The 27,799-nt window shown below is 38.5% G+C and overlaps 1 protein-coding gene across 4 annotated transcripts; it reads left to right on the top strand.

Moving 5' to 3' along the window:
• The first annotated feature begins 250 nt into the window (after positions 1 to 250).
• Positions 251 to 27,081, top strand: MAP3K7CL (MAP3K7 C-terminal like). 4 transcript variants are annotated; one of them, XM_065741815.1, is made up of 6 exons: positions 303 to 339; positions 516 to 576; positions 819 to 927; positions 8,617 to 8,678; positions 17,267 to 17,382; positions 25,894 to 27,081. In XM_065741815.1, exons 2-6 carry the CDS (start codon positions 559 to 561, stop codon positions 26,072 to 26,074), a joined length of 486 nt encoding a protein of 161 aa, XP_065597887.1. In that variant the 5' UTR covers positions 303 to 339; positions 516 to 558; the 3' UTR covers positions 26,075 to 27,081. The 4 variants fall into 4 exon arrangements, with proteins under 4 accessions (XP_065597888.1, XP_065597887.1, XP_065597889.1 ...); XM_065741816.1 differs by lacking the exon at positions 516 to 576 and having other exon boundaries at positions 251 to 339; XM_065741818.1 differs by lacking the exons at positions 303 to 339; positions 516 to 576; positions 819 to 927 and adding an exon at positions 8,173 to 8,214 and having other exon boundaries at positions 25,894 to 27,080.
• The last annotated feature ends 718 nt before the right edge of the window (positions 27,082 to 27,799 follow it).

The raw sequence follows: 27,799 nt of genomic DNA, 5'->3' as shown, positions 1-27,799 counted from the left end.
TAAGTTTGTGTTCATCTACTTAATTGAGTCCATTGAAAAGGTTAAATGCATACGCTAGAACTGTGAGTACAATTGTTAAATGTTCAAAGATGCTTTAATTATACCAGTACAGATCAGTAGTACAAACTTTTTTGTTTCTCAATGATTCTTCATTGCTCTGCTTGAAATGAATTAGCAGTTTTCTTAATGGACAGGGTCTCATCTCATTAAAACCACTTTTTGGAGCTGCTGGTCTCAGACGAAATACCGAGGACTGCCTAGGGTCCTGATCTGGGAAGCAAACCCATGCAGAAAGACCCCTACATCTGCACAGAGGTCCGCTGAAGAACCACCACCAAGGTTTGGCAAGCCACTAACTTATTGTTCATTGACTGGGGGAGTATGGGTGGAAGGTAGGAGGTTGGGTGCCTCCTCATTGACACCATCTGGAGTGGTGTGCACGTTTCCAATCACATGGCAGGCTTGGGGTCATGTTACTCTCAACTCCCCACCCCTTCTTCCTTCTTCACCTTCAGAACCAGGCAGCATTGCCACGAGTCAAGGCTTGCTGAAGGGGCAATGGCGGGGAGCAAGCAGGTGAGGAGAGGGGAAGCTTCCTTTGCCATTGTTCTTTCTAATCTGCACATAGCGAAAGAAGGGCAGTCTGCACTTCAGTCCTTTTTAAATGGATAAGTGAAATGGCATACCCTTGACTTTGATTGTAAACATTGCTTGGTTAGAATGAGAAAGGTAGCTATGATTGCATGAGAAACATTAAAACTCATTTTCTGGATGGTGTCACATGCTCTGTAATAAATGTATTGTTTATATTATTACAGCTGGAACAAACAAGTAAAAGCATTGGCTCAAGTGCCCACATGATCACCACCGCCAGGGTACCTGCTGATAAGCCAGTACGAATTGCCTTCAGCCTGGATGAATCCCCAGGTACAATTTAATTTACAGATTAAACCATGAGGAAGTGATTGCTTTTAATTTTTTACATGCTTTTACTAGTGTCTACAATGTCGAACGGAGTCCAGAGTTATGGGTGGATTTTTTTTCCTGAGTGAGAGCGTATGATCAGTTTTCTTGTCCAGTAGCTTTCAGTGTTTCCAATAACAATTTCATTAGACTAAAATGACCGACTGACAGTTTAGATTTTTTTTTCAGTGTTTTGAGAAAGATATACTTAAGATTTTAATTAGCTATCAAAATCATTTTTATTTACAGTATGCTTGATTTTGAGGCAATTTTAAAATAACTAAAAGAACATTTTGTACTGACAGTGAGGCTAGAACAGGAAGAGACTTTCCCTTCAACAGGAAGGTTGGAAAGTGCCACACGTGCCCAGCTTGGTGAAAGGTTTCAGGAAACGGATGCCTCACATGGCATGTTCTCTGAGAAAGCAGCAGAAATTTCATTGGTGTTTATCCTGTCAGCTAGTGCTGACTGAGCATTAATTTCCTCAAATATGCTCTGTATGTACATGGCCCTTTGGACTTTGGAATAAATTAATATTCTTAGGTTTTTTTTGTATCTTAAATATCTTTAAGGTCTGGAGGGCCATTGACACGCAGTAAAAAATCGGGATGTAACAAAGTAAAACGGAAGCTAGGAAGCATCTTAAATAAAGTTGACTGAGCTGTTGATAAAAGTGAGTGGCTGTCTGAGATGTTTTGATGGTATGAAATCTAAGGATCTCTGATAAAGATAACTGAAACCCACTGCTGACAAGTGCTTTAAGGGACAGCATAATGTGTGAAGTCTCTTCCTGAGCTTTCTGAGAAAAGTCTTAACTTGGATATAATTTTCTCCTTTTAAAAAATTTGGTAGAATATTCTTTATATTCCTTAGCTAATTATTCCATAATACCATTTTACAGCTATGTCTGAAATAAAATATCATCCCTTATGCAAGATTTAAAAACAAACATTTATATTACTGCATATAACTTGCAGTTTGTAAAGATGAGTAATCCACAAAGATTGGGAGAAGAAACATAAGGAAATACGTGTGGTTGTCTGTGTGTCCTCTTTTCATAAACTACAATAACCTGCTAATTACATTTTGATTACAGAAAGTAATAACGAATCCTTCTCACCTCTGAAGATACAATATCACGGTACATGCCATACACAGAATTGTGGCCAAGCTAGATCTTGGAGAGACTCTTAAAGGAGAGGGAGTGATCTTATGAATTACAGAAAAAGAATGCTTATGGGAGACACTGAAAACAAGTCAGGGAAAGCTGAGACCATGGGAAAATCAAAGAGGGTAGAGTGGTTTGTGACAGGAGACGGCAATAGGAAATAACAAGGTTGTGAATAGCTTGGAAGAAGAGGGACATGAAAGGCAGGAAGCCTAGCTTCCTTAACATTGCATCATATTTATTTTTTACTTCTCTATCCTGCTAATAATTTCAGTCTCTCTTAACATTTACAGAAAGAATCTCAGTTACAGAAAGGTTATTTTTTTCTGTTACATTCTGTAGTATCTTTCCATAACTTTGAGTCATTTGTTACATATATGCAAGCATTCCAGCAATATGCAATACAGAGTCATTGAGTAGTGATAAAACTAAATAGCGACCAGTAAAGTGAGTGCCATGTATTCCTCTGCATGACACCTCCTTGAAGACTAATAAGAGGTCTAAACTACCCCCCTGTTTTACTACATCACCATATTTCTACTCTCTCTTTTAGTGGTAAGCTTAAACATATAAATATTATTACATTTAAGAAGAAACTTTAGTAAGGTTTTCAAATTTCCAAGAAACCACAGTCAGATCAAGATAGTATAAAGAAGTACATAGCACATTTTTTAAGATGAGGCTGGGTATGTACAGGAAGTCCTTCACCAGGGCTAAGTGGTGACAGAATCTCTCTGACCTAAACTTTTCCTTGAATTTTATCTCATTTGAAAGACACAGTGATAGGTTTCACCAAGTAATGCTGCATTATCCTTCCAGGGGCTGTACCACAGCTTACTTGGAGGAACTTGCAGCATAACTAGATATAAAAAGGGGAAATGGAATGTTTCTTCTGAGTGGTGATTATCTCACTGGCTAGGATTGTAACCAAGCGCTGGGTGTGAGAAGCAGTGAAAGGAGAAACTGCCCTCAACTCATGAGAACAGATTACTTTGAGTTAACTGACCTACAAGAGAGGAGCTGGCTTATCCTGAGTATACAAGAAATAACTTAATTGTGTTATATTACTTGTCAGTCAACACTTTACTTTGTGCAGCACTTTAATGTGAACGTTGGCAAACCAGTTCCTTAAAAGTCTCAAGAACAGCAGCTGATTTGAGTGCTATATAAGATGACAGTTTTATTGTGTATCTCTTATTCCTGTATATATAGATATCTATGTTTGGCTCTTTTATTCAAGTTCACTATGCTGGCATCTAGCATAGGTTTCCCAGAGTGTGTCTTCACACCACATTGCACCAGTTTGATTTAAGGTACTACTTAAAATTAATAGATTTGAGACACATTATATCAGTATATCTTATATCAATAAACATATACCAACTAATTCAAGTTAAAGTGAATATGATGTTCCAAAATTTAACTAAGTAGTCCTGAATAGAAGGTTCATTTTAATTTTTCAACGTCAATTTATTTAAACGAATGAAAATTCAGTATATCCTAACATATCATTAAATCTTACTTAGTGATCATGTCACTAAAGCAGAACTTTATATACTGCATATATATTGAGTAGCAATTCTTAAAAAAAATGTATAGGTAAATATCTCCTTACTTTTCCTTCTAGAATAAAAGCTTGAATCTAACTAAAAAAATCTGGTAGCAATGTGGTGATAAATTACTGTTCTAACTCTGATAGCACTCTCTGGGAAAAATCACAGATAACAAAGGCAAAATATACCTCTTTTAATAAAACTGACAGACAGTGGAACGACATGGTATTTTTGCTAGCATAGCAAATGACTTATTTTGCTCCTCTTTATGCCTTTGTTTTCCTAGAGACCATAAATACTTTTTTGCTTTTATAGTTGATCTGGTAAGACTGTTTTGCAATGCCTGCATTAATAGCAAGCTTCAAAGCCCTACTCCGTCCTCATTTTCATTTCTAACGGCAACAGAGACTTTCCAACTGATAATATACGGATTGAAAACTAACGGAGATTGCTAAAATATACGGGTGAAATTTATAAAGTTAGTTTTCCAAAACTACACTCAGCCTACAAGTAAGTGGCTTGGTCTTTGGAAATGACAGTAATTACACAGCACTCAGCTCATCTCACTCTCTGTTTCCTATCTAGAGACATGCTGTTAGCTCCTGAGGAGGAAACTTACTGCCAGTATGCTTGTTTGTCCAAGGCAGGAGATCGGCCCACCTTTGAGGTCTTTTGGGCATTTCTGTAAATAAAAAATTTTAGAGTAGGACAACATAGGAACACTGCAGTACATTCAGTGTTTTTAGTTTGGGCTCGTGCATGTCTTTTCAGGCCCAAATGTTTAATAAATTCTGCCTGCAAAACCTTATTAGGATAGAAAGTACCTACTTGTTGTATTTTGGGGAAGTTAGGAAGCTACGTGAGATACCCTCCAAGGAACAGAGGTTGTACATTCCTCAAAGGACACTTTAGGCTTAGATTGAAGGTATACTGAGTAGGAGGGTTTTGCTCTTACCTCTTGTGTTATGGGCTGTGCTATTTTTGGGAGCTCTGCAACTCTTATTATTGAGCAAGCCTTCATAGCCTATTCCTGGGTCAGGCAGTGACCATTCCTCACTATTTTATGCGTGAGGTAACTGAGGGGTTGCGTAAGGTCGCTTCAGGCAGGACTGTGAATAGAACCCAGGGAGTTTCACACAGTGGTGCCAAGTCCCAGTCACTTAGCCACACAGCCTTCCAGGATGAACTCAGTCCGTGCTCATCTGTCAGTAACCAGTGCTGTAGCTACTGGGCCTCACTGCCCTCCTAGAGCCAAGGCCGGACCCCCTATAACACAATTTTCCGGTGGTGTCCAACTGTTGGCTGCAGTTGAGCTTGAGCACTTTTCCTGTGCAATGTCTGATCTGCTTACAAGATAACCGCCTGCTGACGTTACCAATTTAATTCTTTAATTTAGGAGGAAGAGATCTGAATACACTTGCCCACGCATGTAGGAGAGAAAATTAGTATCTGATTGTATAACTAAAGACTGGATCATAACTTAGTTACTCGAGGAAGCAGAGTTGTGATTGGCATTTCCTAAATTTTGAGTGCTTGATTTAGCAACCTTAATGTGCTTTTAACACATTTAAGTTTTTATAATCTATTTCTGGCTGTCTTTGTGAAGATCCAAGAGATACTGTGATATGTGAGTTCAGGCTGCAAACTAATCAGATGTTGTTCTTCAAGTACTTTTTCATCAACTGTTGTCCATATCCCACATTTCAGCTAAATGGAGCAGCTATATAGGAAGAGAGAGGAGTGTTACTCTTCATTGTAACAAACATTTTGTCAGTCAGGCAGTAGAATGTGGGGGATTTTTATCTGTCTACATCGTGGAAGTCTGTGCTATTGGAATCTCCAGAAGGACAAAACATGGTTAAGTAATCTTTCCAGAAAGCATGATTTCTTCTTAAATGCACATTAGTGTATCTCGGGGGACTGAATGCATAAGAACATTGCTAAAGAATAATAAGTGTTTTGTTCAAAGAAAGTCAGTCTTAATGTAGTTCAGATTTCTAAATCAGATTGCTTGAGTGAATAAAGTCCATCATCACATTTGTATGAACAGGTGTGATCAGCAGAGAGACAAGAGCTCACCTGGATGACAGAGATTGAGCAGCTTAGCCTTGCTGCCCCTGCACATCACTGCCCATCATGCCATTTCAATATGAAGATGTGTTGGCTGGGCAGCTTAGGGAGCTTCTTCATTTGTTATGTTGCTATCTTTGCTATAGGAATGGTCAGAGTTGGCTATGAAACAGAAAGATGCTTTGTCTCAGCCCAACTGAACAGAAAGGAAAATGAGAATGTAAATGTGATTTAGTCTGTTCCCCTATACACTGAGGCAGTAGTAATTCTTTTAAAAGAACTTGCAAGAGTTTCTTACCTCTTGATTTTCTGCATGTATCCTTAGAAGAATCTTAGGAAGTGAATAATTGCTGTCAGTTGCTTTCCTCTTTTGTGAAATCTAAATGTGTTTTATTTTTACCAAGTAATTGTTGTTGTTGTGGCTGTTACTTTGACAACAGTGAAATACAGACCAACCTGAAGAAGTAATTAATTTCACTGGATACTACGGGGAAATATTTTTGTTGTTTTTGTGGAAAACAAGCTTGCAGTTAGCTGTGAAGATATCGGTTTGGTTTTGTGGGCTAAACGCTTAAGCTGAAAATTTCATAGGAGCCCAAGAGAATCAGGAACTCAGAAAAAATTCAAGCCACCAAAGTCCCCAGCTTATCTGATGTGGTGAACATCATTGAGAGGATGATTTAAACAAGTCTTAAGCTAGCATAACTAAAAAAAACCCTAGCAGCTGTTCAATAGATGCTAGGGCAGGCCCATTATAAAATGTACTATGGTATGCCTTAATGGTTAGGATACCAATATGTTCCATTTTTAGTACCATTGACTCAGTCACTTGAGTTCAGAAAATAAGTAGTGAACATCTGCTTATTAAAAGGATTTCCTCTACAGTAATTTCTTTCCCTATTCCATCCTTTCTAAAATATTTTTATTTACTGCTCTTTTTTTTGTTGTTGCTGTTGTTGTTATTCCTGAGGACAATTCGATATATTTTCCAATATTCTGCAACATTTTTTTTCCTTATTAGTATCTGATTCAGTGAAAAAGTATTTTTTGGCTGATGCCTCTTCTTCTGGGGTGACTTCTTCTTTGATTTTCATGAAGTTATAATAGCCTGAGTTCCTTTCTTAGTGCTACTGTACCAAAGATGTACTGCTGGGATTGTCAAAACAGATAGCAACTTAACTACAGTCCACTCATCTGGTCCAATATCTCTGTCAGAATATTTAACAGCTATTTGGCCAAATATCTGTAGAGCAGCTGTACCCCCCTCGTCTGACTGAGTCCTATTCTGTCCTTCCTTTTAGTCCTGTCATATGATTCATCTTTCTTCTTTTAGAGTCTTGGTCTATTTTTAAATACTGTGCAAGAAAGCAACAGCAAATTAAAGGTAAACACTTGCATATCATCAGGATACAACCCTGAAATTAAAGCCTTTTAAATGTTTTCTGTAATAGACTTGTCTGGGACATGGTGCACAAAAGGAAGTTGTGAGTGTGGGTGTGACTTTATGAGGAAGACCACTACCCCATTAAAAATATGCCCGTATGCTTTGTTTCTTGCAGAGGTTCATAAGTGTTTGCTTTTCCCTTCCATATCACCATATTTTTCCTCCCTGCCCTCCTCTGGGTATCCCTTCCTTCCTAGTGGTATCTGTCTCAGGCTGAGCTAATTAGAAGGAAGGTTCTGACTGTCTAGTCAGCCAGTGTTCTCCATTGGATATAGTGGACTCATTTACTTGCTTCCTCAACCTACTTTGCAGGATAAAGAGATAACAGCATTGGCAAAATAATTTAAATCTCAGTCTGTGCTCTTTAAGAATCCTGCTTTGAGACATAGTTCTTTAAATCCTGTTGGGAATTATTGGTATACAGGTTTGTCAGCATAAAGCGGTCTACAGGATCTGACCTATGGTAGCAATTTTCTCCAGTGAGAGCCATCCTTGTTTTACTTTGACACATTACAAACAACCGACTCTGTGAGCCGGCTAATAGTAACCTTCTCTTCACCTCCCATAACCTGTAGTAAGATACATAAACCGTCATCACAATCCAATGCAAAACTGATAGTGTGAAAGTCACTGAGAAAGAAATATTGCGGTGGCTAGCTGTGACGCTACGTAGCATGATTCATATTTCTGATCTCAGTCCAGCTACTAGTGGGCAGGTGTCCACACCACAACACTGACGCAACTGGCACACTCTGTCCCACCTTTGCATGAAGTCTGTACTAAAAATAAAGAAATAAATAAAAACAAAGTTTGGCTCATTGTCATGAATGAACTAACTCTAGTAGGGAAGGACATTTCCTTACAGTGTGGAGAAGTTTGTGGTGCTTCTTCACTCTAATCATATCTGTGTTGGTAACTATCTTCTAGTTGCTGGTGTGCCAGTCTCATTTTCTTGTTCATGCAGTAGTCTTTGGATGGCAGGAGAAAAGGTTTCTATTACTGTTGTTTTAGCCCTGGTAAGTCATCGTACTGTGATGGGGAAGTTGTGCCGTCTGTGGAAGCTTCTTTATTTTGCACTGTAATGGATAGCTCAGGGAGTAAGATTGTTTCAGTGTATTGTTTTTATTAAGTCATCATACGTTACTTCTGTAACTGGTTTTGTTGTTTCTTAATCACAGTTAATACAAAATAGAATTTCTGCTTTTCTAGAACCTAAACATTTCCTTATTTCTCACCCACTGATATTGTCAGAGTCCACTAAGATATCTCAAGCGTAGAAAGATAAGCATATATATGAAGGTGTTTGCACAACCCTGATATTATTGTGAATATTTGCAACTTAGAACAACTTTGAACAGATCATTTGAAGTGCCCTTTCTTGGCAGATACCGGCTTTTAATGTCATCTGTACTTTCTAGATGATGATGCTCCTGAAAACTCCTTCCCTTTGGCATTTCCAGAGCTAGATCAGCAGCTGCAGGTAAACCTTTTCTTTTTTGACTGCAGTTCTACTACACATTGCTTAGGTTTGTTTTGCTAGAAGACTCTGGATGTTACACTAAGATGAAAGTTTTCATTGGTGCTTCTCTGATCTATTAACATTTAGTATGACTGTATATTTCCTTAGAGGGAAACACTGTCTTTTTAAGATTTGCAGAAGATTGCTTCAGCATCTTTACTCCACTTGCAGAGAAATGGCTATCTGAGTAATCTTGCATGCTTTTATTTTTATTTTTAAAATTCCTGTGCAAAACACAGCATGTACTACTGCACAGTAATAAAGGGAGTTCTTGTGATTTCAGTGGGAGAGGAACTGAGCCAGGTGTGCTGTTATCATGCCTACAGAGTGTGCTAAGATTGGTGATCAGCTTTCTCTTAAGCATCCCAAGATACATTTTACAGTGCCATCCCATCTCAATTCTTGGGTAATAAAGGCCAGTCATCAAAACTACTGAATTCATACCGCATGGCCAGCATGCCTCGCAGTTGCCCTAGGAGATGTCTGCAGGCAGTACAAGACAGAAGAGATGAACTCCTTCATGCCAGCTCTGATTTGTGATGTCAGTGGAGCCCTGTTTGCTGTGCAATCAGGCAGCAATTGATGGCCAGGATCTGCTAGGCTCAGAGCCAACTCTGTGTCCAGAGATTATTTCCTTTTCCTCTCTGGCAGTTCTGGAGTGTTTGTTGGCCTTTGTAAGCTACTTTAGATCATCTGTTTCCCAGGAGCATTTAGACTTCCTCTGATATTTCAATATGAAGGCAGTTGTTTCCTGAGTGTAAATTGAGAAAGGCATTAGCAGACCGTGTTGTCCAATGATGTCATCCTTCCTGTCCCCATCAATGAGTGAGGCAACGCTGGAGGGCTGCTTACTTAAAGGACTTAATTTTCTCTAATGCTGTTCTCATCAAAAGGATGACTGAGGAAGGAATGGAGGATGACAGAGACTCCTCTTGCTCTGTCCCTCTAATCCTGGGAATAGGGACAGGTTGCTTATGCATAACTAGAAAGGATAAAAGGAATGAATAGCACTTTACAATCTGAGCTGAAAAGAGCAGCAGAGACAACTGATACTTTTTCTTCCCTCAGAACTGCATTCCAGAGAATCCTTATTGTTTTGTGGCAAATACATAGAATAGAAAGTCAGTGACGTGCATTTTTTTTCAGTCAGTGACACATTGTGTGATCATGGATAAGTTGCCTCATCTCTCTGTTGATCTGTGAAATGAGGTTAATAATTTTTACCTTCCTTGTTGCAGGACACTGAGTTCAGTATGTGCAGCTGCTTTAAAAGGGCAAAGTATGATTTTCATGACTGCTGGTGGTACCTAAAAACAAAATTACTAGTGTTAGATGTACATACTTTACAGGCCAAGTTATTATTTTTATTAGGACTGTTACAACCCTTTTCTGGAGCAACTGATGTGCTCTTAATATGTAATTTCATGGTAGGCTGAAATGGACTGGAAGCATTCAAGTGTGCTGGATAAATGATAGTTCTTTAGTGAAAATTTTCTAAGTAAACACTGCAGCACTTCCACAAAGTGCACACTCGTGGACTTCTAAGTACCTAATATTTATTTTCAAAATGAAACTTCCATTACCTTCATGATTTCAAGATGACAACAAGTTCAAAGAACAACCAAAGGCTTTGATTCAGACAACAATCTTTTTATTATTCTTATTTAGGGATGGATCTGAGATAATTCAAAGGATACCTTACGAGAAATATCTGATTCAAGCACTTAGAATCATAAAGTTAATGGTGCTGCTTCATCCATTACCTTTTCAAGCTTATATGCATATTTTTAGGTATCTTAATGCTGAATTGGTGGCAGTTAGTTAGCATAGGGTTCTGAGCTATGTAGAGGTAATAGTACATTTAGATTTAGCAACTAATACCTTAATTTCCTTGCTTTCATCAAAGTGGATTACAAAGTTATAAACATTTAATGTAATCAAGTTTAAATTGCTTTAAAATTCCAAATTAATAGTAAGTGTAATAAAGATACAATTTACCTAGTTACAATTTCTTATGAATCTCATTTTTAAGTTAGTGTAACCCAATTTGCTCAGGGTGCATCAGCCCTGTACAGCATAGGTTTGCAATTTCTGTTCATGTAACCTTGTCAGCATTGAAACAGAACCCAACTGCAACAACATGGACTTCACCAGGACCTGCAGAAGTAGTGAATGGTGTTGTCCCTTGCCACCCCATCCATGCACTTTTCTGTATCCTAGAGTTAGCTGCCATAAAGCAGCACACGTCTCAGCATGCCCTTTAATCAACCATGGCATAGCTGCCTGAAATACTTGAGTTTCTAAGAATGTTGGTAAATATTTTTGTAATAAAACATCACATATAGAGCCACAAGATTTTCATCACCACGTTGCAAATACAAATACAGTCAAAAGCATAAGTACTTCATTTAAAGAAAAAACTATAAATGCAGGGTAGGTGACTACACGATACTAGGAACTTTTTTTTAAAAGACTATCATCTTTGTACTTTTGAAAACTAGCAGGACCTTGAAACCTTTAAAAAGAAGAGCCCAAATTAGCTGATCTTCAGGTTAGATTTTGAAAGCAGCTTGAAAGATATGTAAGTTCACTGAGCCACTTGGAAAATCAGTGCCTTAGTATTTTATGCATGCAGGCGGCAGACCACAGCCTGAGTACCAAGCAATTTGCACCTCTCTTTTGGGCTTCAAGCCCTTGCCTTTCTATCTTCGTCCCTGGCAGTCATCTTGGCTGTTTGAGCAGAATTACCTAGTGTTCCCACTTTTCCTCCCACAGTCCTGCCATGCCTCCTGCCTGGGAGCTGGTGTCCGATGGCAGGGCAGAGTTCAGCGCGGCTAGCCCTGGCAGGGTGATCGTGCCTGCTGTCTGAGCACTGCTGCCAGCTATGCAGAGGTGGAGGTGGGACTGGCTGGAGGAAGGGTATTTCTAGGAGGCCAACTGCAAATACTTAATGCCCTGTAAGAGCTCTTACTAGAGGAGAAACTCGAATGTCAGAGCTGCTTTCTGAGGAACAAAAATGATCAGTCCAGTGTTCAGATCAACTGAGCACATTCAGACAAAAATATTATCTTCCAATTACCTTTCTAAGTGTTACTTTTTCCACTAATGTGAGAGGAAAATTTTTCATAAGTAATACCTAAGAAAGTAATATTAGCTCTTTAATTCAAAATTTGTTCTTGTTTCTTGTCCTTTAAAAAGAAGAAATATTGTGTATGGCCAATCAGACATAATAGTTGTGTATATGAGAACAGTGCAGTTTATGGATGAGAAAAGCTTCATCTTTTTTGGTGCTTTGTTATTAAAAGAAAATATATAAAGAAATTATTTATATGCTTCTATGAACCCAAACTCATGTTAATAAATTCTTAATTTTTTTTTGTTTTTTTTGGTTTTTTTTTGCTTACAGTATTAGAATGTATTATCTTCCCAATGAAAAGCAACACTTTGAGGATAAAGCAATTGCTTACTTGGACTTTGGGTTTGTGTTCTTCCCTCCTTGTACAAGCAGTGTAGTTGGAGGTGAAGAGAGGCTAAACTTGCTGGATTTTTTAGTTTGTTGTTGGGAAATGTTAATCTTTGCCTTGTGTCGGAGCTGGACCAGGCCTTGATTAGCTGCATGGTAGTGGAGGTCTCTCTGAGGAGCATTTTACTCCTGGTTTTGCCTATATTTAGACATCTACATCATTAGCCATCGAAGGCCTTGTTGCTCAGGTCACAAAATGTAGATGAAAGTTTCTGATATTAAAAACTTAAATTGCTAGGGCTTTCTGTCCTGCCCCAGAATTTCCTGTGGCTCATCTTCATCTTCCCAAAGAAGCCCTTTATTCCATCTGGGAGTTTGATTCTAAGTAGGGAAGAACACAATCTCCTACAGATACACAGAGCGCTGTGTATCTCTCTATCCTTCATGAAGTTCATGAGCTTGAGACAGGCATTTCTTATCATATTTTGTATGATAAATCTCCTGAAATCAATGGTGTTGGATGACCATAATGTTTCCTGTGGCTGAGAAAAGACTTCAAATGTTAATAATATCAGCTTGTTAAGTCATGGGGTACAAATACTACCTGGTATAGGGAACCTGCTTTGACAGGGGGGTTGGACTCGATGATCTCTTGAGGTCTCTTCCAACCCCTATGATTCTATGATATTATGAAATAAAAAGTATGTCAGGGAGTTAAAAAGCGTACAGAAGTTTTAAAAAGTTTGAAATTTTGCTCTGTATTAAAAGCACTAAATTCCAAGAGACTTCCTATAGTACTTTGGTACTCTATAAATAGATTTGATTGTCAGTGAACTTGCTAAGCCTCCTCTAACACTGCTATAATAACTGCACTTTTAGATTCTGTATGATATGGACGTTGACAAAGCCCAAGTGTCACACTGTGATTGGAAAAGCATAGAAAATCTCTCAGGTGAGGGAAACAAAACTCTCAGTTGCTTCCATTCAGCTGACCTGAATTGTTTGAAGGAAAGATAGCTGCTTATTTCCACAGTAAAAGTTGACTAGACTAGATGTATCCTAGACTAGATGTCTGAAATTGCTTGAAGCAATGTCTTAGGCAGAAAGCTCAGAGTCTTCCTGTGTTTTCATGAACTATTTTTACATATCATCTTTCAACATCCTCCATATCTTCATTTGAGGTGAAAATCTAAATAGACATCACAGGTGTTCATGTACATAACTACGCACAGCAACAGAATAGTCTATAACAGGATCTCTTAGTGTCTGTTTGCTGCATTCTGTAGGTGAATTCTTCCATAAAATACAAGGAAAATCAGACCTTGCTGAAAATTAGGGATAGCAGGATAGACATGCTTTCGTCAGTATCAGTGAAAGCTGTAGTTTTTGTAATAGCTTTGAGAACAAAATCAAAGATGTTCAGTGTGCATATTTTGCCAACACAGGAAAATGAGGGAGGATGACACTGAGGCCTGAAATAAGCAGGATTATAAGTAGCAACTGTTGCCATTAAATATAACTTTCTTTGGCGGGAGCTTTTTTTGCTTATGTAGCAGGTATGCTTTTATATGTATTAATCATGGACTAGCAAGATACCTCCTGAAGTATTGGAGTGAAAAAAAACGTATTGTAAATTGGACTTTATTAAGGACTATTGTTCTGTGTCACCTACAGAAGCTAGAGAACTCTTACCAAAACACAGCATACAGACTTCATGAATTAGAAATGCTTTCTACTGGGAATGCCAGTTCTCTGCCAGAGGACTGCCCTCTGGATAGGAACTGTAAGATTTCATGTGTCCCGGTCACAGGCATTCAAATAGGCACTGCAGGTGGAACAAGGAGCAGAGACTGCTAGGACAAGCTAGAGGAAAAAGCTTTGTCTGAGAGGGATTGGAGGAGTGCAGCTTGCATGTAGGGTTGGGAAATGTATGAGAGCTCTATGTAGGCACATCACAAGGGTAGAATAGGCAGGTTAACTGTTTGGATGAAAGCCAGTGCTGGCATAATAAAAAACTATGCAAAATTCTCTTCAGCAAAACGGAACAGGAAATAACAGAATAATTTCTAATCTTGGTGAGGCTCTGGGCCAGACCCTTAGCTGAAGTGGGGGACTTGAGCTGCTCTAACAGAGTGATAAGCCCATGGACTGCAGAATTTGATTCTGGTAGCATGGGGCTGGATTCAGACTTTTGTACATTTCTCCTGGTCCCTTTAAATGAGTATGAGCAAGTCCAGTAACTGCTACGTTGCTGTTATTCTTTTCTTTTCCAAGGAAATGTGTCAACACTGTAAATGTCTGCAAATTCAGAGGTACCCCTTTGGAACAAGTAAGCTTCACATCTTTCTGAGCTTTTTTTTTCAAGGAGTTTGCCCTGCCATCTTCTGAAAATGCTTCTTTTAGTGGGAACAGATGTATCATTAATTCTCTGCACTCTGTGTCAAAAAGTAGGCTGTTTGATATGGATAAAATAATTTTCCCATGCTTATGTGTTGCTTCATCTTTTCTGGTGAGCAGCAAAAAAAACAACTGAAGCGTTGCTCCTCCATGTCTCTTGTGATTACAGTACAGCTGCTTGTTAAATCATGATGCAAAAGCCTTTATTTCATGTACCACAGCCCAGAAATTACTCATAGGAACTGAAGGTATTACCTCCAAAACCATTCTTAGAAATGTCAATTTTACAAAGGAGCTAACCAAGATATCCAGTCATACAATAACATTATCAAATTTGCATTTTAAATAAAATGCACTCTCTTAATTTTTCTGTACCAAATAGGTATCCTTTCACAATTAAAGTTATTTAGTGTGTAATAGCATCCATCAACATTGAAACAGAACTGTATGAACAGAGTACTAGTAAACTCTATCTTTTGTTGTCTGTTTATTTTGAGTGATAAAATATCAGTGCAAGAAAAAATGACACTGAAGAGGAAACAATGGTAGGAGTTTGAAAGCCAGCAACTGGTTCTAAGTGGGAATTAGATATTAAGTCTCAGCATGACTAGATAATTTTAACTCTCTAAATATATCTTCTGAGTGGGAAGCTGGGATACAGAAACTGAATGCTGCTTTAATTCTTAAACTGATTTAAACTAGCTAGTTTTGCAGAAACTATGTTGAAAGCAAAAGCAAGATTTTTCTTCTTTGAAGTGTCAAGTCTGGGGACTTTACCTCACTGGGTACTGTTCAAAATTGTTTTATTATGATGCATTTGTTGTTTGCTGATCTCTGGTAGATACCAGAGATGCTACTTTGGCTCACCCTTGCATTCTTGGATTAGAGCACCGAGACTTCTATATTCTGTCTTGTTAAATTTGTGGTTATTATTTGGGTGACTATATGAATGGTGCTGTGGCTCATCCACATTGAAATGCAATTAAAAGCCCATTCCTGGGACCACATTCACCAAGTAATGGACAGCCCTGTCCCCGGGGTCCCAAATTCTCTAAGCTCAGAACTGTGCCACAAAAGCTATTCTGCTGTGGCATTTCTTACATCGGAACACAGAAAATGACTATCCATTTCAAAATTTCAGTACGAAACTACATACCATCTGCAAATACTTTCAGAGTTCCATACATTAGTTACAACCCTGTACTGGTGTCAATCTCAAGCCAATCTACTCTGCCTCTTGGGTAAAAACATCTTTAATGTTTATCTCTGAATATGTTTGATAAAAGATGTATTTCCAATTTAGCTAGAACGAAAGATGGCAAGATCATAGAAGTCTGAAGGCTTGTGCTTTTCTTCTTCTAACAATGCAGTTGAAGGAATATGCTACAAATAAGAGTAAAAATAGAACAACAAGAAGTAAAAATCTACTCATATTGTGAAAGGCAATTGGGTGCTCTTTAACTGGACAGTAAAGGAGCTATTTTAAGTGCTTCCTTTTGCTTCAAACAGGTGGCCCGAGCGTGCTATTTGGACTTCATTTACAGTCAATTGATTCACGGCTAATAACTTAAAAATACTACACTTCCTGAAAGTGCTGTGGTCAAGATGTGACAGCCAAGCTTGAGGCCCAAATTAAGTTGTGCTCTTTTAAGGAAGAAAATACACTGACACTTAACCACACTGTATTTTCAAGTTTTTGGTTGAAATTCTTATGAAGAGACTTAGGACAGAGTGGTTTAATCTGCCGTACTTAGTATGCACTGGAACAGCAACAAAAAATCTTTCTCTAGGAATATATTACTATTAATAACAGTGAGGTAAACAGGTTAGGAGGTACAATGCTTTTACATAACTTCACTGTATTTTTTTATTTATTTTTTTATTATTATTGTCATCTTTCTACTCTGAATCTCACATGCTCCTCTCATGGAAATTGGACACACTTTGCCAATACTCTCATAACATTTCTGCTAACTAAGTATATCCTCTGCTACAGGAACTAGAGATGGAGAGAAACTGGATACAGTCTTCAGCAAACTACTTAGAGACTGAGGCATTGCTGGGTCACACACTAGCAAAGTGCCTTCACCAGAGTCAGCAGTGTAACTGCTCATGAATGCAGCAGAACCAGCCCTAGTGTCTCAAAGTCTGGTCTATTTTAGGAACAAGCTAGAAGCTGTGCTTCTATGAAAAATAGTGCTTAGTCAATAACTTTCCATGCCTTTTATTCTCCTTTTGAGGACGGGAGAATAAGGGCTAGTTTACACTCAAGTTACCCTTCTGATCAGTTCTGTAGTTTCTGCAGTAAAAGATGCTCACATACTTCGTGGATATGGACAATGTCTGAGCTTTATCATTCTTATCTTGATATAGCTGAAAAAGGAAGAGGTAAGGGAGAAATCTCTTTAAATAGTCTTTCATGATACTTTGCAAAATTGTTGTGAAAAGCTCTGAAAATCCTTACAAGCTTTGAAGGCTTATGTGTATTCATGTGCAGGAAAGCATTTTTTCTCCTTCTGCAGAAAGGCATCACCAGTATTTTTCAATACAGCAGCTTTTCTCAAAGTATTCAACTTTTTCTCTAAGCATTCTCACAGAGATGAACTGATGAATGCATCTTTCAAAATATGTGTTTATTCCTAATATTTGCATTAAAAAGCAGTATTTTTAATTTCTTCTGTTCATACAGCCTCTGCCTCCTTGTCATGACTCTAAGGAATCAATGCAGGTGTACAAACAACACTGCAAAATAGCGGAAGAGTATCATGAGGTGAAAAAAGAAATTGCTCTGCTGGAAGAAAGAAAGTGAGTAATTTTCCCAGAGTATTGATTGCTGTATATTTCTCCTAGTAAAATCCAGTTCTAAATGCGAGAGGCTTAGATGATACTTTGTGACCTTATCCGTCTGCCCGACAGTCACAGTACTGCACAACAGGCCCCTTGTTAGGATTAACTGGGACCACTGACACAGAGCTGTCAAAGCTTTGGGCCATCAGTTATACAGAAGTCCCTTAAAACCCTCTCTGACAGCACTGGGACACTTTATCCTTGTCACATAGCAGTCTAGTTCAATCTGGAGTGGTTACCTTGTAAGTTTTAGGGTTTTTTTCAATGAAAAGCATAATGGTTCCTCAGTGTGATGTAGATTACTTGACAATATTTGTGAATTTTTTTCCTGTGTGTCATCTGTATGTACATTCATGTTTTAGGTGTTCACATCCGAAGTGCTTAAGCTGGAGGGAGTCTTTCAAGTTTTTTTAAAAAAAGTTTTGTCTATGGCCTCTATTCATAGCCCTGTCGTCTTCACATGACTATTAAATTACAAAGTGTTTTCTGGGACTCTTTCCATAAGAAACCTGACAAAAGGAATTCTGTGAGGGAGGAAAAAGGGTGGGTTGTGAAAGCTTTTTCCAGACAGCAAATCCCAAGCAATAGCAGTTAATGAGAAGATGACTTTCTACTTCTGATGCTGTTTTATTTTAGTATTCACATTTCAAGAAGTGCTGCCTTCCTCAAGGAGTTACCTCAGTGTGGATATCTCTGATTTCTTGGGAAAATAAAACCACACAACCATTCTTCCAAATATAGCATGAAGTTTATGGTGAAAGAAAGACTATAGCTCTTAACATGAATGGAAGAGGAACATTTATTGTGTAGCAGCAGGGCTTGGAAAAGCTCTAGCAGAGCGGGTTTTGAGTAGAGGAGAAAACATTCCAGATGCATCATGGCAGTCTTAGCACTACTTGACCACGTTTGCATCTGTGGTAGTCTTCAGCTACAAAGGCAAGCTGAGAGGGTGGAAACTGGTGAAATCCTGTGGTCTTGTAAGTAAAATAGCAAGAGATCACAGTGAAACCAAACTTTGAAGAGTAAGAAAGTGACACCTGTCTTTATCAGAGTTGATGGCTGTAGTAAAAGTATGGTTAATTGTTGCCAAATATATCAGTAGAGGTTGTTGAGGTTTCCCTGTACTGGATCCTCTTCCACTGCAGGACCTGCATGGTGCTCAGTTGCTAACATATTGGCACAAAGGTTAAAAAAAGAAAAAAGGATAACTTGAAGAGTCTTAACACTACATTCTCTCAGTGATTGCTCTTGATTCATCATTAATTAAACTTGGCAAATGGAAAATATTTGACATTTTTTAAAATGTGTGGAGAGAAGATATACAATTCAAATAATTTTACAGTGATTTGACAAATTTGATTATCTAATATCAGCCACTTACATGTCTATTTAATAACCAAGGAAATTCTGTGGAAACTATATGTGTTTATCCTTTACATAAATGCCAACTGAATATAAAATAGTAAATGGTGGTTTTAGGTGCTTGACTTTAGACAGAAATTTAGACAATAGATGTAGATGAATTGTATTTTAGAGCCCATCAGTACAAATATATTATTGTTACTGATGTATTCCTGAATCAGCTCTACACATCTACAAAGTTATCTTGAGGCACTTGAAAGCTACACTAATATATATGTTCTGCATTTGCAAGAATGAAAAAAAATGCTGTTTGAATGCATTTTTGCAGTCTGTGGTACTAGCTACATTAGAAATACTTTCTCCTTGAAAATGGCACATGCATGCATAAAATTGTTTACTTGAGCTCAAAAACTATCCTGACCAACCTCTGAGACCAGAAGAAATAAATCTGGATGAATTAAGGGGCTTCAAACTGCCTTTTTCCTTCATTTCGCTAGAGGATGCCAGCAATGGAACAATGTGAAGATGTTTCCATGTTTCTACCTCTGCTGAACTTGTTTTGTGGACAAAAGATTTCATACCCCAGAAAATACAATAATACAATAGCAGCTGAATAAGGCAGCAGATACAATTCTAATACCATCATTGTTACGAGCTTCCTAATTGCACATCTGTGGGCCAGATACTCATGTGCTATGTAGTCATGAAGTGCCTACACATGAAAGATGCCTGTGCAGCACCTGTCCCCACCTTTTAAATCTTTTAATCAAAAGAAATAGTCCTATAAACATTAGGATCAAAGATTCTTATTTTCTACAGGTAGGTGCTCTGTCGGTATTTGATTTTGAGTCTTAAAAAGCTGCAAGTGCCAACTGAAACTTTTACTCCGGGGAAGTATTTATAAAGTCCCTCCCTCAAGATGGATTCTCCATCTTTTAGTGCTTTGGAGGAGGAGTTATGATGCTATCTTTCCTCTTTGGGGTGTCTTTCTTTTCTGTAGCAGTATGTTGGTTTTTTAAACAGTTGAGAAACTGAGACGTCATCATCCTGTAAAGTTAGGTAGAAGTTGGAAGGTGGATTAAGATGTCACTAGGAAATACACATTTCTACACACATGTAAGCATGACCTGAACACATTTACCTTATTTTTTATATAAAGCTATGTAGAAAGGGGGAAGAGTGTAGAGATAAGCAAGACATACGTGAAGTTTTTGGTCTGGAAATCACCGATTTATATCTAAAATTGTTTTCAGTAGTAACAGTTGGAAAGTTAAAGGAAGATTATAGGTTATCATATCCTGAGCTGAAGATGTGAAGAGTGGATTATGGTGGCTAGGCTGACGTATTCTCAGAAGATGCTTTGTCTTTTCTAAAAGAAGTCAAATGTGATGCAGAGATTTGAGACTCATGAACAGTTATAATCAAATGGAAAACATGGAGATGTTTGTAGCTTTCTGAACTGCGAGCAAATGACGAAATGTTACAGGTGTCTTAATTTTCTATGGAAATGTAGATTCAGAGTTGCCTAATACACCTGTATGTTACTTTTAAATATCAATTTGGTAAAATGGACAAAGAATTCCTTGTAATGTGAGCAGATAACATCTACAGTGTTCTTCAGCTTCCATTTTTATCAAAGAAAATGAGAAATGCTGTTGGCTGATGGCCCTGCCAGTGTTCTAAATTTCTTCTTCACAAATCAGTTCACCCATGGAAATCAAATGTTGAGTCCCACCTGGCAGTGTCAGCACCTGTGCTGCCTACTACCAGTAACACTGTGCATACAGATATTGATGATAGTGGTTGCCAAGCACAAAGCAGAAAATGGACTAGACATTTTTTCTTTATTTTTTAATGTGGTGGCTAGGGGAAAGAAAGTCAGTCTCAAATTAACATCTGTAGAGTTATTGAAGGTGTGGTGGTTTGGTGGTTTCTTTTTTCCAGCCTCCAAAGTTCAATGTAACCTTTTATATATAGAAATAACACACATTGGTATACTTCTAAAGGAAGCGTCTTTAAGAAATAGAAAGATGAATAAAATCATTTTGAAATAGTCAACAAATATTTACTCTTTTAGAAACTTTTCAGCGGTTTTCAATTCTTAGTTTGACTTGTCTCTCCCTGTAGTGTGTGGTTTACCTATGGCTGAGGTCCTGAAAGGCAATAGTGTGGAGTGACAAGGGTCGCTTTTCTTCAGAGCTAGAAAAGAGCTTATTTGCCCTTTTCTGTTGCATGCAAAACAACAACAACAAAATAATAATTAAGGAGAATCTACTAGACTAGGAGTGAGAAAGATGACGACAACTATTTCATAAGAAAATGGGAAATGTGGATGGAAGAACAGAAAAATCAGAGGGCAGAGCAAATGATAAGGTAGATTGAAGTTAGGAAAAAGACAAAAGGAAGCAAGAAATTTAATGAACTTAAGAGAACATCGGGTAGGTTTGCTTTGCTAATGCAATTCTTCATAGCTCTGTTTGCAGCCTCCACTCAGACTCTTCCCTTTTATGCCAGCAATACCAAGTAGGAGGGACAAAATCAGTCTGGAATGGGAGACATGATCAAAAAGAAAGAAAAGGGTGTGGAAGTGAGAACACACCACATTTAGGTCACAGAATGTTATTTAATTTATGTTCCAGAAACACACATGTATTTCCATAACAGATGTTTTTGGGTATCTAAGTTTGGGTGAAAGGGATGGGATGGCTGGTTATTTTGAGCACTTGTTATATTGCTATTACTAGATAATGACCCTGGATTATGTAGTTAAATAATAGAGTTGCCATGGTTGCTGGCTATATCTTATATTAGCTCTGGCTGTTTTTCTCTTTTTCCTCCCCTAGACAATTCTAATATAACTGTCCAGAAAATATCACTTGAGCACCACCTGGTTTTGGATCGCTCTTTCTCTTTGCCATGGTTATGATTGGTTTTCCTTCCTTTACACATGTTACAGTAGATATACAGTGGAGATGTCCACTGAATTTTACAGGAGCCTTCTATATGATTTAATGTGTTATCTTGACCTTGGGGTGTTTCTGAGGTCTCAGTTTGAAGTGGTTCCTCCAGGCAGGCTTTCTGGAGTGGCTTTCCCTGTGCTGTTAAGAAAAGTCCTCTTCAGACTTCCAGGTAGTGCAGAAAAAAAATGGGTGCTAAGGAGTAAAAACAAGCTCTTACTATTTTTTTCATTCTATACTTGATTTTTCATTAGCTTACACATTGCCAAAATACTTGTTTGCTTCCCAAGTCAGTAGAAATTTCAGCTTTTCAAATATAAAGAGAAACTGCAACTTGCCCTGTAGTAGTAAGAAATACTCATGTACCTTTTACCTGCTGGTATTTGAGAAATAGCTTTATTTACATTAAAATAGGCTAACTCACAGTTTAAAAATTAGTTACTGGACTTTAAACGTGCAAGGTTAAGCAGTTATCATACGGGGGTCTTGTGATTCCTCCTGACATGAAAGCCCTGTCAGATATGGGAAAAGTAAATGACCTTATGGCCACCAGAACACGTCAGCAAGGAAGACGTGCATCGTACCATGTGTGTGATCCTGAATACATTGTTCACAAATGCAGAAAGACAAGCCTGTGTCTTTGCACTGTGGAAGCTGTTTTCCTTGAGTCTAGTTTATCTGCAAATAGATTTATCTGGAGATAAGTATATCTGCTTCATCTGTCACTTTTTTTGGTCTTTATTCATGGTGAATGTAACTATAAAGTAATTCTGTGCTTTGCATGGACAGTCATTGAGACTAGGACTAAAGCAGTAATTTCCCTAAGATCATGCTGATTTTCTTTCTTTTTCTCTTCCTTCTCTGTTATTGCTTATGGTTTATTGGTTTATGATGCAAATCACACTTGTCTTCCCTTCCCACCCTGACCCCTCCCCAGAAAAGAACACTTTAAGTGCACATTGCAGATTGTCTCAAAGCTTCAAGTACCTTAACACCATTTTAGAAAATACCTTATCAATGCCGTTAATATTTAAACATGGGGTAACCATTAACAGCAAACACAGATTACACAGTGATAAGTTATTAGACATCCATAACAAAGGCTAGATGGTGCAAGAGCTTAGTGTGGTGTTCTTTAACCTCTGAGAGCTAAGTTCAAATCCTGGATTAGATCAGAAGCAAATGTTAGTTACTGTCCTCATCCTTTGTGAGCTTCGTAAACCACACCATTCATAACATTTAGCAATTCCCTGGTACTCTAATTTTAGATCTCTGTGGCAGGCTGGTAGTATTTGCCTGAAACATCACCCTACCCTGTAAACAGGTGTTGATCCTGATGGGAAGGGAATAAGTAGGTTCTGCTGACTCAGAAGAGGGCAATTTTACTACCTCAGGGCAGGGAAGGAAGGTCCTAGAGTCCGAACTACAGAAATGAGTTTCCTTTGATCTCAACTCATTTTTGCTTTCTTCAGCGACAGACCTAATTTCTGCCAAAATAATAATAATAATTTAAACAAAATCTACAGTGCTAGAGTTTTATTAGATAGCAGCACGAAAACCATGCTTGCAAGCAGCCTTATCAAATCAGGACTGGCATTCAGTAATAGAGCCGTCTGAATGTGTACACTGCCTGCCTGTGCTGCTTCTGGCCCAAGTCCAAAAAGGGTAGGCAGTGCCTTTCGTTCATAAGTGCTAAAATTTCCCATGGAAAAGTTTTATCTGCTCTTAATAGCATGTCTACTGACTCTAGCATGTTCACTGACTCTCCCTTTAAAAACCTCATAAAGTGTGAGAAAATAATTATCCCAAATCAATCGGTTTAGAAGATTTCTCAGTCAACAGCCTGTAGTTTGAAAAAGAGTCATTTAGTCCTTCCATCTACCACTGTACCAGTAGAATAATTGCAAGGAAGTACTGCTAAAGCTCTCTTACGGTCCTAAGAGATAAAAATCTTACAGTGGAAACTGAAGGGGCTGAAGTGATTAAACTAGTAAAATCTCACTGTCCTTAAGTACATTTAAATACTCTCTAAAGCTTACCTGCATTTACTTTTGGTGTGTGTTCAATAGCCTTATTAACAGGAACTGTAATAGCAAACTGTCTGGAATGATCAGTTCATCCTGACTACTTGAAGACCAGTAGATCTAGCACAGCTGAAACAAGGAAAAGATAATCTGTTAATGCTTTTAATTTTTTTTTTTACAACTGCATTATGCCAAATGTTAACAGAATTCTACTGAAGAAAAATACATTGTAAGCACTTCCTCTTGAAAAGCTAATAGAACAGTAGTGAAAGGAAACAGAAGAGGCTTTGCTACAGAGTAGCTGCTATAGAGTCATTACTCATAGGCTCGTTAAGGCTGAAAAGAACTCTAATATCACCTAGTCCAACCATCTGCCCACCCCCACCGTGCGCACTGACCACGTCCCTCAGTGCCACATCCACACGGCTCCTGAGCACCTCCAGGGACGGTGACTGCACCACCTCCCTGGGCAGCCTGTGCCACTGCATCACCTGCACATTACACCATTGGTGTAAAACAAAGCTGAAACATAGCTACAGGAGGCCTTCTACGTACTGCAACTTGTGGGTGATTTAAAGTGCTGTAAAGCCTGCTAACTCTTCCTTGTTTCTCTTTTAATATGAGAAGCATTTTTTTGAGAAATGGGTCTGCCATGGCTCTCTTACAACTCCTTGAACTGCAGTAATTGTGGCTGTAAACAGTCAGTAAAGCCTTGGGCAAACGATGCTATCTCTCAAAGCTGTAGTAAAGACATAGAAAGATTACATTAATCTCAAAAGAGGACCAGATAGGTCAATTGTTTGAAAACCCAGGTGCTTAAAATTTTACTGCTAGAAGTTGTGGTTTTGTAGGTGTAAGTAATGCAAGTGATCAGCGAATACTGAAATGTTATCTTTTTGTGAATACTCTGACCTTTATAGAAGTGGAATCGCTAATCTGCAAGAATTTCCTGTTCAAAAGCACTAGTCCAGCTTGCCAGGGGACTCCTTCAAAGACTGCAGGAAACGCAATGTGCTTTGAAGGCATTACATCTTACAACATATTGGCATGACATTGTCACAGAGCTACAAACAGTTAAAAGATTAACTAATCACTGAACAAGAGTGATCAAAAGAACCATGAGCTCTTTAAAAGAGACTTCTTGAAGCAGAGATGAAAAATGGTTTGACTCAAAGGGAAATAAAACAGAGGTCAGTCTAGTCTGCTGGGTAATTAAGTGGAGTGTGATTAGACGCCCTGTATGCGCTCAGTGTGTTTTTGTTTTAAGGCCTCCACTATCTTAACTGCTGTGGAGGGAATTTCTGCTGATGGTCTACAGGAGATGGTGGCTTCTGGCCAAATCTGGGAACACAGGGCACCAGGTGACTCCAGCTGGGATGGAGCAACAGCTTGAATTCTTGGGTGTCTGCTCTCAATAAGACCAGGAGGGGTCAGGTTTGCAGTTGGATGACAGTGCTTCAACAGCAGAAGTAAGGTCTGGGTATAAAGACTGAACAGAATCACAGAACTGTAGGATTTGGAAGGGATCTCTAGAGATCACAAAAAAGACTGAGATCTCCTGGAAAGAGGCCAGCAGAGGGCCACAAAGATGATAAAGGGTGTGGAACACTCCTCTTATGAGGAAAGGCTGAGAGACCTGGGTGTGTTCAGCCTTGAGAAAAGAAGACTCAGAGGGGACCTGATCCATGTCTATAAATATCTAAGGAGCGGGAGGCAAAGGGATGAAAAACCTCGATGCCTTTCCAATATATTTGGTATTCTAGAGAAAAATAAATCGCTACTCCTCTTATAGATGCAGAATACTAGCATTCAGTCTCTAGGATGTTGGCCCTCCCCATACAGCTGCATGGTGAACTCTTACTGAAGGTAAAAGATATTTACTTGAAGGTCCTCAGCGTTTTGCAGGTTTGGCCTCTGAAGCACAAACCCATCAGAATTCTTCACCTCTGAAAGAAAAAAGAGCACCTATAGCAGATATGTTTTCTAGGTGTGTATTTCACAACAGCTTGCTTGGGTAATGCCATATCAACAAGGTGTGCTCCAGCTTTCTCCTAACACATGACAATACATATTTGCTTGCTGCCATTTTTAATCTTTGTTGGGTTTCTTTTCAATATTATTTCCAGAAAGGAACTGATTGCCAGACTGGAACAAGTGGAAAAAGAAAGCATGGATGCTGCTCAGCTGGCCAAGGAGTACGCAGAACTGACAGAGGAGAACCGAACGCTGAAGCTGGCCCAGACACAGTGTGTAGAACAACTGGAAAAGCTCAGAATACAGTACCAAAAAAGGCAGGGATCCTCATAACTCGCAACTAGCTTATGTCAGGCAGTTAATACAGGATTGATCCTGTGCTGGGAAGAGATTTTAAAATAAAGGTCTGTTTAATATGTTATAATACTTTACTACAGATACAGAGTATGTAGAAGTCTATATTTGATTTAATGCTTGCCAGCCAGTAGCTTAATATAATGGATATTTCATCCATTATATAATGGATATTTTATTTCAAGTAACATAATTGAAGTTAATCTATCCCCATTATATGTTCTAGTAGATCGGGTTTCTTTTCTAAACATATTTCTTCCAATTTAAGAAGATATGGACACACTAGAAAATGATATAAATAGTCTCTGTGTTGGGAATTTGGACCATACTAAGGCATACAGCAGGGACAATGTTAATATATGGAATACACGTATGTTAATTTTAGTTTGGTGAAGATTTCTTAAATTATTTTCCTCATGCCTAAAGTGTTTGGAAGTTATCTTAAAATGGAGCTCTTCGTGGCTAAAAACTAGACTTTATTATCCCATGGCAGCTTTACAGTGTTGTATCCAATCAGACAAATTGTACATTAAAATTGAATTAGCCCAGTTAACAGTTATGAAGTGAGAGTACTAACAATAATAATTCACAAGTCTTGAAATTGCAAGGAACAGATGAGATCGGGCCTTCCTTCCTCAAACATAGATAACCTGAGAGTCTTTTTATTGTTTTCGTTGCCATATGAGAAATGAAAAGTTAATATATAAAGGCTGCCATCATAGTTTTAACTGAGAAAATGTCAGTAAGCGTGCCATGAGGGTATTTTCTTCTCATCTTCTGGTCTGTTTGGAAACATAAGTAACTGTAAGCACAGACAAGAGTTCCGTGATACGCAAATAACCTGGAATTAAAATGCTTGTTTTACTTGCTCTATTTATCCCTGTATTTTCCTAATTCAATTGAAATTCTTTGTTATACTTCCATTTCTATTCATACACTATTTTTTTCATTAAAAGCAAATATAGAAAAACCATTTTATGTTCTGAATGTTATTAAACCTCCCTGTATTTTTAACTCGGCTTGTTAATTCTGCTTGTTACATCTTCATGAGGTTGGAATTCACTATCAACCTGACTCGTCATCAGTTCTAAAAAGTCTTAGTAATCGAAAAGTATGCACTTACAATTTTTGCCATAACTTTAAGTGTGATTATTATCCCTAATCTCTTAGGTTTTAGGTTCAGCTGAACATTTCCTAGGGAAGTCCTTCGGCGCCAAGATGTTCCCCGGTGACTCTGGCAGCAGAGACTGAAGCATGAGCTGCCTATTCACCTCAGTGTTCCCCATGGCACGGAGAGGAGACAGGCCCTGCTTTGCTGCCAGTGCCTCACATAGCAACCGGAGAGCATGAGGAGGTCATGGGAGTGCAGCCTTGTTCCCATTTCTCCATCTGTGATGCCAGGGCAGTGTATATGTGCAGCCCTTGTTCCGTCACCCCACCCCAGCAGAGATATAAAGGGTAATAAGCATTCAGAGGTGCCTGTTTGCTGTTGGAGTGCTTTATGAGCAGGAAAACATTGTGCAGTGGTCAAGGCCACAGGCCTGCAGGAGTTCAACACACATTTGGACATAGGTTTTCATAGAAGGACTCAGACACAGCATTTGAATTTTGGGTGGCCCAATGCGGAGCCAGGAGTTGGGGTCGGTGATTTTTACAGGTCCCTTCCAACCCAGAAGATTCTGTGACTCCATTCCTCTTTCTGAG

Source organism: Cyrtonyx montezumae, unplaced genomic scaffold (genome assembly GCF_038088225.1).
Source record: "Cyrtonyx montezumae isolate F1298 unplaced genomic scaffold, pur_monq_1.0 scaffold_3, whole genome shotgun sequence".
In the NCBI taxonomy this organism is placed as follows: domain Eukaryota; kingdom Metazoa; phylum Chordata; class Aves; order Galliformes; family Odontophoridae; genus Cyrtonyx; species Cyrtonyx montezumae.
The sequence above is the reverse complement of the archived record's forward strand: the minus strand, read 5'-3'. Positions and strand labels throughout refer to the sequence as shown.